This window comes from Sphaerodactylus townsendi, linkage group LG03 (assembly GCF_021028975.2).
Source record: "Sphaerodactylus townsendi isolate TG3544 linkage group LG03, MPM_Stown_v2.3, whole genome shotgun sequence".
NCBI classification, from domain to species: domain Eukaryota; kingdom Metazoa; phylum Chordata; class Lepidosauria; order Squamata; family Sphaerodactylidae; genus Sphaerodactylus; species Sphaerodactylus townsendi.
In genome coordinates, this window is record NC_059427.1 from 120503201 (window position 1) to 120515290 (window position 12090).

The 12090-nt window shown below is 41.7% G+C and overlaps 2 protein-coding genes across 3 annotated transcripts in view; one reads left to right on the forward strand and one right to left on the reverse strand.

The window, feature by feature from the left end:
• Positions 1–504, reverse strand: part of LOC125429347 (SAP30 binding protein) — a 37336-nt gene extending 36832 nt beyond the window's left edge. Inside the window, exon 1 of one of the 2 annotated variants that reach the window (XM_048490394.1) lies at positions 241–504. In XM_048490394.1, the coding sequence (XP_048346351.1) occupies positions 241–355 (115 nt within the window). In that variant the 5' untranslated portion in view covers positions 356–504. The remainder of the gene's footprint in view (positions 1–240) is intronic. The other variant, XM_048490393.1, reaches the window with a different exon arrangement.
• RECQL5 (RecQ like helicase 5) lies at positions 485–7970 on the forward strand. Its single transcript, XM_048490392.1, has 7 exons — positions 485–1548; positions 2976–3097; positions 4042–4560; positions 5979–6084; positions 6168–6279; positions 7143–7305; positions 7858–7970. Exons 1-7 carry the CDS (start codon positions 1428–1430, stop codon positions 7942–7944), a joined length of 1230 nt encoding a protein of 409 aa, XP_048346349.1. The 5' UTR covers positions 485–1427; the 3' UTR covers positions 7945–7970.
• Positions 7971–12090: the final 4120 nt, after the last annotated feature.

A 12090-nucleotide genomic window follows, 5' to 3' on the forward strand; every position in this document is an offset into this window, starting at 1 on the left:
TAAAAGGGCCACAGCCTTGGGAAAGAATCTGTCTAAAAAACCTTCCGGTCTCGACCAGTCACAGGAGGCCACAACAGGCTAAACGAAGCAATATCCCGGTTCCGTGTACAGCAATGTAATATGCTCAAATGTCCCCCTCAGCACAGCCCACTAAACACCCCTAGAAGATCAAACCATACACCAACCGTCCAACCAAAGAGATGATTTCCCCCCACCTTCGAAACCCCAGTAAAGGCTCACCTGGGGCTGCTCCTCGCTCACTGCCTGCCCCGCCAGTTTCACTGCCCGATTCTGGCTCAGAATCCTCAGCATAAACAGCAAGCGAAGAAAGAACGCTTTTCTTCGCTGCCGCCATTTCCCCGTTCTACCGTCTTTATTCGGAACTTTCCGGCGCGCGGGAATGACGTCACGTTCAGCCGGGGAAGCGGTCCCCATAGCAACAAGGACTAAAGTTCTTCTACATTCTCTGAGCCTTTCTTCCACTTCCTGGAGGAGCGATGAGAAGGACAAACAGTCTCGGGATTGTTTTATGCGATTAAAAGAGATCATCCTTAACTGGCGCGGCAAGTTAAAACCCAAAGTAAACGTCATCAATTCGCGCCCAAAGCAAAACTGACTGTTTGAGTTCCTACCGGAAGCTGAATACCCTCACTATTAGTCGAAGGACCAAACAACTATGGCGGAAGGATACAGTTTGGTAGAATTCAGAGGATCGTAGAGGAATACGTAGAAGTAGAGTGTGTGGGAAGACTAAAATAGTGCCGCGACAGCGCTGGGAATGAATGCCCCGATTTCCTCTTAACTGAAAAAGGGGCTGTGTTGCGTAGAGATAATTTCTGCTTGTGTAAACTTTACTCTGTAAATGGAAATGCGGTTGGGGTTTCCAACTCTGTTCTTGTTCATCCTCTGATACTTCTGTGGTAAAAAGTAGTATGAGAGTGTAAGAGGTTACGGTAGGAAAGTAGGAGGGTCGCTCATTCTGTCATAGAGGGATTGCGGGTGTTGGTCTATTTTTCTCTGCTTTCCTTCCTCTTCCCCACAGAGTTGAAGGTACGGAGTGAATCCCAGGGTGGCATAAAGAAGCAAAGGGTCAGACTTAGGAGCCAATTAGGTAGGATAAAAAACAGACATAGGAATATAAAAGGGTTGTGGGAATGAAAAGAAAGCTAGTCCTTCCAGAGTGGCAAGGGAAGCCAGAAAGTATGGAGTCTTGAGTTAATAGCTATGTTACTGTACAGAAAAGCACAATTAGCTGGTGCGTTCACCTTTTGGTTCCCACATAACCTTTCTTACCTTGTCTGTGATTTTGATTTTCCTATTGATGTATGAAGAACTAGATTAGTAATGGGTGGCTGTGGAAGTAGGTAAAAGTGTTAAGATCCTCTCCTTATCCCTACTTTGAATAATTCCCAGTATCTCCCTATAAGATGAATGACTGTTTTTCTGCGAGACTGGAAGGCAGAGTTCGAGGAACTCTGAAAAAAGTATTTGGATTTGATTCTTTCAAGACTTCATTGCAGGAAAGGGCGACAATGACAGTGGCAAAAGGTAAATTGCAGCTGGCTTTCTCAGAAACTCAAGTATGTTCTTTATCAATAAGAGGATGAATGGGTTTGTTTTTTTCAGGTATACTATCAAAATTTTTTTTGTCTAGATGTAAAAACATCTTCAAAAACAGACTTCTGCTCACTGAACAAACATCTAGGTTCATCATATTTAATAGTACTGTTGGAAAATCAATAGACTTTAGTAGCATTTGGTTCTGTACAAGGAATGCTTAGTTAGCAGCAGTTTTCCATGCAAATATTTGCAGGCCTCTCTTGCTTTTTGTTCTGTTATCAGTTTCCTCAGGAGCTCCTACTTGAAGGGCAAATGAATACTTAGCCAAACCACTCAACTTCTCTGTGTTTACCTGTCTTGTTCCTGGCTTCCATGAATTATTAAGTTGGTAGCATGATCTTGTATGTATTTGCCTGTAAGTGAGCCCCACTGAGTTCAGTGGGACATTGTCAAGCAAGTAGTCATAGAATATCAGCCTTAATTTGCTAATGTACATGGTTCTAGAGTTTATGAGGTCTCCAAAAATGAGAGACTTCTGTTCACTTGCAGCCTTCAGGACTATACAGTATACACATGTCAGATTTTATGGTTTGGTAGATAGTTTGAACTTTATGCAGTGTTTGAAAACTCTTTTGAAAATTGGTGAGGCATGGACTAGTGTCAAGATTTTAAGAGCAGCAGGCTGTCGCTGACAGCCTTGTGATGGAGCCTGACTGCACGTGTCTTCTGGCTTCTATTCCTATGCAGTGTGTTTATTTTTTGGATTAATCCTTACAGGTTACTGTTTTGTAGCAGTTTTGTCCGAGAGATTATGACTTTTACAAAACTATTTAGCTTCACAAGGATTTGAACCTGTATCACACTTATGTAAACATAATCCCCTGCATCATGCAGGCTTTGGTTCTTGGCAAATCAAAGGTGATTATGGAAAATGTACCTCCACTGATGGTACTTTGCCAATGGCAGCATCTGCAGCTTTGTTTGACAGGTGATAGAGAGAAGTTCCATGCTCAGAATTTGGTTGTGCTGGTATCAGTTTGATTGTGTAAAGAGGCACCGCCCACTCCTGATCTGGGTCTTGTAACTTTTGTTGGTGGTATCTGTGTTCTGGGCATTGCTGCTGCCAGAGGTGAACTGTATTGTGGCTGCATTTTTTCAGTGCAGGGCTTTGAATAATTCCCAGTATCTCCCTATAAGATGAATGACTGTTTTTCTGCAAGACTGGAAGGCAGAGTTCGAGGAATTGTAGTGTAACATGATAACTGTTAAAAAGGGCAGTTTCTTGAATTGTGTATTCACATAACTATTTCAAAAGTGCTATCTGTTTTTCCATCCTTGATATCCAGGCCTAAGAGCAAATGTAACTAAGAGCAAACAAGGATTATTTTAAAAAACCTTGAATGATGCTTTTGCAGGTGGAAAGGATGTCTTTATATGTATGCCCACTGGGGCAGGGAAATCTCTGTGCTACCAGCTTCCTGCAGTCCTGGCATCAGGCATCACCATTGTCATTTCACCTTTAATTGCACTAATTCAGGTAACATCTTATGTTACATGAGAGAAAAGAATATGTGAATTGATGGGGGTGGTTGACTTTGTGGAAGAACTTGTTGTGGTCCAATTCAGAAACCAAAATAAAATGTGAGATTATTGAAACAGATGTTCTATTAGTTGATTCAGCCTTATCTAAAGTGCTCTGTTAGCCACTGGATCAATAATGTATTTATTTGTGCAATTTACTGCCCAATCCAGTTCCCAGAGGCAGCCAGGGATGGTGCTGCTTCTATACTGCTGCCTTCAGAGGGCTTCCAGGTGGCGCAGAGAGCCACTGAAAAGCTGAAAAACCTTAGCTGCCTGAAAGCCCTCAATAGGGTGGTGTAAATCTGTCGACCATCCCACCAGCATTCTTAGGACCAGAGCCTAGTTAAAGCTGACTGGGGTCAGTTCTGCTTCCAGAAACGCCCTCAGAATGCCCACAGCTGTGTTGGCCTTCACATTAAGCCAGTGCAATTGTGGAAGTGGCAGACACAAGTGTATGTGCCACTTACGCTGGACTGGAGGGCAAACACGCTGGCACAAGCCCTTGCCACCTCATGTTCCATTTCCCCCCCTCCCCCCTGCCAAACAAAACTGAATTGGGCTGTTAGTGTTGACATACTGTAACCCTATGTAAATTTTACACATCTTTATCTCGGCTTTTTTGGGATGTTCTCCAGTTACTTCAAAGAATGAGGACATACTGTAAATTCTTCTCAATAATGTATCTCTAACAAAGTTAAGAGATTCTTTCCCCCAAGACACACACAATTAAGTGTGCCATGTAATGATCGTATCTTCAAATGAATATGAGATAATAGAGCAATTGGACAAATTTGGAAAGCACAGTTGTATGTGTGTTATGTTTGGTTATTGCTAACTCTATTGCCACTATTTTGGTTAAAAGATTCTTGCTTCAAAATATGTTGCTTTTTCCTACCATAGGACCAAGTGGATCATTTGCTGTCACTGAATGTGAAAGTAAGCTCTCTAAACTCCAAAATTTCTGCTCAGGAGAAAAAGACCATCCTTGCTGACTTGATGAATGAGAAACCCAAGATAAAGCTCCTGTACATCACACCAGAGATGGCAGCTTCCTCTTCCTTTCAGCCCACTTTGGAGGTTCTGGTTTCCCGAAATCTTCTCACTTATCTGATAGTCGATGAGGCGCATTGTGTCTCTCAATGGGGACATGACTTCCGACCAGACTACCTGCGGCTTGGTGCCCTGCGTCATCGTATACCTAATGCACCATGCATAGCCTTGACTGCCACAGCTACCAAGCGTGTTCAGGATGACATTGTAACATCACTTAAACTAAGGCAGCCTATTGCCACATTTAGGACATCTTGTTTCAGATCCAACCTTTTCTATGATGTGCAATATAAAGAGCTTTTAACTGATCCCTATGAAAACCTAAAAGATTTCTGTCTAAAGGCTCTTGGACAGAAGAACACTTCTGGGGTAGGTTATATCTGTATAAGGCAGCATTTTAATTATTTGTTTTAAAACGTTCTACCTGTCTTTCTTATATAAATTCTAGGTAGCTTACCTCATTATAGCTGACTTGTCTCCAAAGCTTATGTTGTTCTCATATTTTCAATTTTATCCTCACAGTTGCCCTGTAAGGTAGGCCAGTCTGTGAGTGTGTGACTGGCCCTAAGTCACCCAGCAGGCTTCCATGGCAGAGTGGGGCGTTTGAACTTGGAGTCTCCCAGATCCTAATCAGACTCTCTAACCATTGCTGAATGCTGGTTCTTAGCAAGAACAGTGGACCAAAACCTTGATTTTCTGAAAGTTATGATCACAGAATAAAAAGGGTAACCCCCTGAAAAACAGAGAGCAATACATGTGCTGTCCTGTGTGGTCGCTCCCTGATGAGCTCCTATGTATGTTTAAGAGAGCAATACATTTTAAATGGCATTGCTCCATCCGTCCACAGAGCATATAAACATTTCATTCCTTCAATTAAAAAAACTGGAAAAAAAATTGGCAGATATAAGGGCATGCTTATTTCTAGGTAGGTGTGCATGAGACTGCATTCTTGATTTATGTTTGGTGAGTATAATGGTAACATTTAAATAGTAGTAGTTTCACTGTGTTTGTGTATAATTAATGCTTTGCACATATTCAGTAGCCATAACTTTAATTTGGATTTTTGCAAAATTTGGAACACTGTGGCAAGAAATCAATGGGTAGTGGGCAAATCAAGTTCTAGGACAACATAGAGGTGATCAGAGAATAACAGTTTTGGTCAGTGAAAGCATTGTTGCCTTCTGAGTCTTCAGTATACTTTGTAATAAAAACTGCCTATTCACTCTTAAATCTTTTCCCACAGATACAAGGACTAGACCAACGTTTCCCAAACTCCCCCCCCCCCCCATGGCCTGATTATTTTAATACCTCTCCTCCATGACTCACTACAATTTTATGGCTTATTAGTAAAATAAAACAAATTTGAATGTCACCCTGGTACGCGTCTGCCCATGCTGGCTTGGCAGGGGCAAGCCCAGCCCTGCGCTGGGCCTCATCTGCACGCAGCAGCATCAGGGAGGCTCCCTGGGGTGCTGCTTCCGCCCTCACCTCTCTCACAGCCCCACCAGGTCATGGCCCACCATTTGGGAAACGCTGGGCTAGACCTTAAATTTAAGTTAAATAGAAGATGCAGGGGTGGGGAGGCTCTGCATCAAGTTCCATATTCGTTCTTGTGTAGTTGCAGTACTGAGTCTTTCAGGTACAAGCTAACAACAAAGCATGCGCTTGAAAGTTGTTTCCACTGTTTGTCACATCTTTTGTCATCTTAAATTTGTAGCATTGATTAGCCACACCCATGGAATTGTTTAGACATTTGCCATTGTTTTCTCTTTCTTCCTCTTGTGCAGGGCTATTTGGGCTGTGGAATTATCTACTGCAGGATGAGAGAAGTCTGTGAACAGTTAGCTATTGAGCTAAGTTACAGGGGAGTGAAAGCCAAGGCCTATCATGCAGGTAATGAAATTGGTGTCTCCACGTCATTCTTACCATTGGTGATTAGGACATAAGGACATCTTCCCTTTTTTGTATTTTCTCAGGATTGAAGGCAGCAGAGAGAACATTGGTTCAGAATGAATGGATGGAGGAGAAAGTTCCTGTCATTATCGCTACCATCAGTTTTGGAATGGGAGTTGACAAGGCCAATGTTAGGTACATGTAGAGTCATCCCAAATGGGAGAAGCATTTTGATTATTTTCCAGTACAGTTTATTTATTTATTTATTACATTTATATCCCGCCCATCTCCCATAGGACTCAGCGTGGCGTACAGATAAAAACATGTAAAACAATGCAATGTAATAAATAATACAATATATATATATACACATTTAAACATTAGGAACCTTAAAAACAGATTGCAAAAGATGGCAAGAGAAAACCACCTGGGGGCCTTAAAAACGTATCCAGATAAGGACCAGAAATGATTTTAGGAAAAGGGAAGCCTGTCAGAGAAGGCCTGGTGGAACAGCTCTGTTTTACAGGCTCTGCAGAACTGGGATAAACTCTTCAGGCCCTGGATGTCAGCAGGGAGTGCATCCCACCAGGCCACGGCCTGGCCCATAAAGGCCCTGGCCCATGTCATGGCCAGCTGAACATCTCTGGAACCCGGGACCACCAGCAAATTCCCCTTCCTTAACCCTGACTTGGAAAGCCCATGCTAGCTTGATCTTATCATATCTTGGAAGCTAAGCAGGGTTAGACCTAACTAGAATTTGGACGGAAGGCCACCAAGGAAATTTAAGGTTGCTATGCAGAGACTGGAAATGGCTAACTCCCTCTACTTCTCAGTGTCTCTAAAGGGTCTGCATAAGTCAACTGCAACATGATAGCAAAAAAAGAAAAGAAAGAAGATTCATTAAGACCTGGAGGAACATGCTAGAGTTTGTTTCCCTTCTTCTCTTAATTGATAAGATGCTCATGAGAAAAAAGGATCTTGTAATGGATTGGTCTCAGTTTAGTTCTGTATGTGATATGTACTGGAAGGTAATGGCTTTATTGTCTTACACCATGCAGATTTGTTGCACATTGGAATATAGCAAAGTCTATGGCTGGATATTATCAAGAATCAGGAAGGGCTGGAAGAGATGGGATGACATCCTATTGTCGGCTTTATTACTCTCGGACAGATAGAGATCAAATCAGCTTCTTGATCAAGAAAGAAATTGCTAAACTCCAGGTAGGAGCTTTGTGCAATATTGTTCAATGTGATTCCATTCTCTGGCCTGTCTTGAGTTAGGTTTTTAGTTTACTTCAGGCCAAACATTTATTATCTGTAGCTTACCTGGAGTTATACTTTTGTGTTAAGTGTAATAATTACACTGTGTCCTTTAGCTACCTCCCTTGTTGCTTTTTTCATTTAAAGATCAAATTCAAATTATTTTCCTAGGCTTGCATTGCCACCCGTAATGGTTCTGGAAAGGAATGTTGTCCTGTTGATTTTTTAATTTTATTGGACTGTGTGCCTTCTTTTATATACCACTCTTACTACATCCTTCTCTTTTTTGGTCTTTAAAGTTTATATCTAGAGGTAACCTGATCCACTGATTTCTCTATTCCATCAGGTTTCTGAAATACCCAATACAGATAAGCCTTTGTTCAGCCCCATCTTCTTTCCCTCCTCCATCTTGCTTGGAGACATGTAACATTTGCATGTAAAAGCCGACCCCCTGTTTCGATCTACTTCTGAATATAGCTTGTTTGCCTTATTGTGTTCTGCTTTTTTCCCCAGGAAAAGCGAGGCACCTTGAAAGAATCCGATAAAGCTATGATGACAGACTTTGATGCTATGATGGCTTTCTGTGGAGAGCTGGGGTAAGATATAACTCGATTCGGCGACTAGAAAATAGATTTTTATTTTTAGGGAGATCTAGAGATTAACTGTAACCTGTCAAGCTAAAGAGCCTGCCTTATACTGCTAGGGCAGGGGTCTTCAACCTGCAGCACTACAGCGGCTCTCTATCCAACCATGCAACCAGCCAGGCAGAGTCAAGCAGGAGGCACTGCCTGGCCTGGGGACCAGTGGCTGATTGCCTGCGGAGGCTGCGAGGCCTGGCAGGAGTAACAGCTCCTGCAGCAGCTGTAGGGAAAGGGCTGGACTTGAGGTTTAAAGGGGACCAGGGCTTGAGAAGAGCGCAAATCCTTCAGCACTATATTTATCACTTTTTCCCTTGCCCTTTTCAAGGCATGTAGGCAAATGGGATGAGCAGTATGTAACAAAAGCCTTACTGGATCAGGTCAAGGTCCATCTGTGTCTAGGAATCTTACATTTGTGAGGTTAAAGGCAATAACCTTCCATTGCTGTATTTCTTTGGTAGTTGATCCTCAGGGGTATGCTGCCTCTGAATCTAATTGCTTACCTCTCCATGAGCTTGTCAAACTCCCTTTTAAAATAATATGTATTGGTGAGGATGAGTGTGGTGAATTTCTCTGGTGAATTTCTTTATTATGTGCAGTATAAAGAAGTCATTACCAACCCTATCTTGACTATACTGCTGGTCAATCATTATTATGACTCACAGGCCATTCATAAATAAACATGGTAGTATTACAATGGAAATGCAAAGTTAAAGTACCAAGTAATCCTAAATAGTCTATTTCTGAGTATAGGTACATGTGGTAAAGCGTATTAATTAATGCTCAATTAGACTCAATAGTAATATTGGTAGGCTAATTTAGACTTTACAAGCTGCGTTACCTTCGTTATAAGACTCAAATAATTTTTGCAGCTCCAGGCAGTTTTTCCTTTGGGAGACGGGAAGTGACCCATGCGCCAGGGCATGTAAAGAGGGAGGGACAGAGGAATTGTATTTTACCTTTTTATTTGGATCCCTTGCTCAATCTGGTGCTGTGATGAAAGTATGTGTGTGCGGACGTTTTCTTTTTTCAAGACTGCTACATAACTTCTAATGCTGGTAGTGGTTCTCCATACTACATTAGACCTCCATCATTCCTGATATGCAGGTGTGCTGGGAAGGGGGACGGTCAGTGTGGGAATTGATGCTCCCACTTTGGGGCACAAGTCAGCAAGCTGTCCCTATGGTAACCAGGTGCTGGACACTGGAAGTCACAAAGGCGAGGCCTCTGAACAGAAAGAGGAGGCTGGGAGTCCTGGCTCTTTCAGTGGATAGTTCCTACAAAGGCCAGCTGGTGAAGGCGCTTGAACTGAGAGAGGGAAAGAAAAGCTCCTCCAGTTGTTGGGAAAACCAACTGAGTGTCAGGTGCTAGGCTGAGATCTTGGGCAGCCCTTGGGATCCAGACACCCTGGAGAGCACGGTGGAATAGGGCTTGCAGGCCAGAGTGAGCCATTTACCAAGGCACAAAACAGTGGGAAAGAGATATTAGCTTATACATGTCTAGAAAATAAATTTAAATGGTGGATTGGACCCAGATAGTGTGCGGTATCCAGAGTCCCTCTTTTCTGCTTGTGCAGGATTTCTCTCACAGTCACATGATCAAGTTTTATCAGTCAGGTATCACTCAGACAAATGAAGTACTTTTGCAGTCCTTTCTCAGAGCCTAAGAAAAATTGCTGAAAGTGTGGTGTGACTTCTTTCACTGTTCACAAAGACTTTTACTTTTACTACCACCACCTCCTGTTATAGTCGAGCATGAATGTAAGTACTGTAGATGAACTTTGGAAAATGTGTTTTGTATACATAAACAAAAACAGCAGGGGTACATATGGAAGCAATATGCAATGAAATGGTAGGTTGGTCTAATTGAACCAATTAAATTAGTGGTTTTCTACTAAAAGTGAAATAATGTGCAGTGGAATGTGAAAGAAACCCCAAATTTTGGCCAGCGCATGGTTAGAATAAAATGTTTATGGCTAAATTGAATACATTGTTCATAGAAAAAGAAAACACAAGTATATAGTTTTTGGGAAAATAGATATATTTGAATAACGTCTAGAATGTGAGAGATAATTTGAGCAGAAATGTTATATAAAACCACGCACTTTATTGTTCTGATTTTAAACATGTCTTAAAGCTCAGATTTTTAAAAAATAGCCACCTGTTGTCTGTTAACCAGAAAACTAAAGGGAAACAAAACCCAACCTGTGAAACAAGCTGGGAACCAAAATGCTGAGAGAGTTTTAAAAAATGTAGTTAACATTTTTAATACACAGTGTTAGATTACTAAAACCACAAACAGATCACATTAAAACCCAAACTTCCTCTTAGGAAAGAACATTAAAACCCAAACTTCCTCGTAGGAAAGAACATAGCCTTGAATGGTTCTTTAGAGCAGATTAGACAGGGTGTGGCATCTCACGTGGCACCTGGATATTTACATCTGTAACTCTTCTTTAGTAGCAGCCATATTCTCTATAATATGTGCATTAATATCTGCCAAGTAGGGGTGAAAAAGTGACACTTCCATTCCCATCTTCTTGACCCTGTGTGAGCAGATAAGAATGTCACATTCCTGCAGTTCCAGAACTTCTGCTCTGGCTATTTAGATGATACTCGGTTTGTTCCTTGGAGTTGAGCAGCAGCCAAAAATGGCAGCAAACAAGAGGAGAGCAAGGATGACAAACAAGAACGAGAGTATCACTACGAGTCCCCCGAGAGCCCAATTATCTGTCTCAATCCGAGTTTTCAAAGTTTCCAGGGCTTGAGAAGCCATTTGCATCGGAGCTGACATTGCGAGCTAATCGGGCGTGCAGGAAAGAGGTTTCAGCTTGTTTTCTTCCCTCTGTGTTAACTTCTTGAAGACAAAAGTGCTCGTTCCACTTATCCTGTACGAGCTTCACTCTTTGGAGACTTTAAAGGGAGAGAGAAAATCATTATCAGAAAATACATATTAAATGGGGATATTTTCTATAGAGTTTGTGGTGGAGTTTCCTATTTTGGAGGTTTTTAAAGAGAGACTGGATGGCCATCTATCAGGAATGCTTTGATTATGTGTTCCTGCATTGCAGGGGGTTGGACTTGATGGCCCTTGTGGTCTCTTCCAACCTTATGATTCTATGAAAAACTTTTTGGTTCTTTAATAATTTTGGAAGTGGCATCCTTCCTTTCTGTATTGGCAGTGACCTCTGTTGATTTTACTGTAGTTATACCTCTGAATCTGTTCGTTTGGTAACTCCTTATTTTTCACAATTTGTTCAGCTGTAACTAACCGTGTTTGCATGTTGTGCATAAAAACCAGTTGGAACAGAAATGATGCAACTGGCCAATATATTTCATTCATCATTTTAAATGAATTGAGTCCCCAGAAAGAAATCCAGGTGTCTGCTCAAGTAACATGTTCACACTTTTAAAACAGCCATTAGTACTCTTCTGACACACCATCCCTGCAAATTACGTTGTACCCCTATATGACAAGAAAGTATAGGTTATTTGCTAGGACAGGCTTCCAAAACCCAGCAGTGCACTACAGAATACCATATTTATTTAAAAAATATTTAAAATTTGTTGAGCTCAAGGTGGCTCATAATATTATTAATAAAATATATACAATAAATTACATAAAATCATGAAGCCAACATTTAAAAGCATGACTTAAAACTGGTTTAATCAAATGCAGTCTTAAATAAAACTCTCTTCAGCTGCTCCCTAAAGATTGAAAATGAGGGTGCCAGGCATATTTCTATGGAGAGATTGTTCCATAATTGTGGGGTTGCCATAGAAAAGGAAGAAGAGGAGTTTGGATTTATACCCCCCTTTCTCTCCTGTAAGGAGTCCCAAAGCAACTTACAAACTCCTCTTCCTTCCTGTCCCCACAACAGACACCTTGTGAGGTAGGTAGGGCTGAGAGAGTTCTGAGACGACTGGGGCTAGCTCAAGGTCACCCAACAGGCTTCATGTGTAGAAGCAGGAAAACAAATCCAGTTCACTAGACAAGAGTCCACGGCTCATGTGGGGGAGTGGGAATTCAAACCCAGTTCTCCAGATTAGAGTCCACCGCTTATAACTACTACACCACACTGGCTCCCTTCTGCTGTTAACCCCTGCAC

Bases quoted from the DNA above. Each gene is read 5' to 3' on its own strand.
- RECQL5 (XM_048490392.1), top strand. From the start codon at position 1,428: ATGAATGACTGTTTTTCTGCGAGACTGGAAGGCAGAGTTCGAGGAACT. The intron at 1,549-2,975 runs GTAAATTGCAGC...ATGCTTTTGCAG, and splicing joins GACAATGACAGTGGCAAAAG to GTGGAAAGGATGTCTTTATA. The intron at 4,561-5,978 runs GTAGGTTATATC...CCTCTTGTGCAG, and splicing joins GACAGAAGAACACTTCTGGG to GGCTATTTGGGCTGTGGAAT.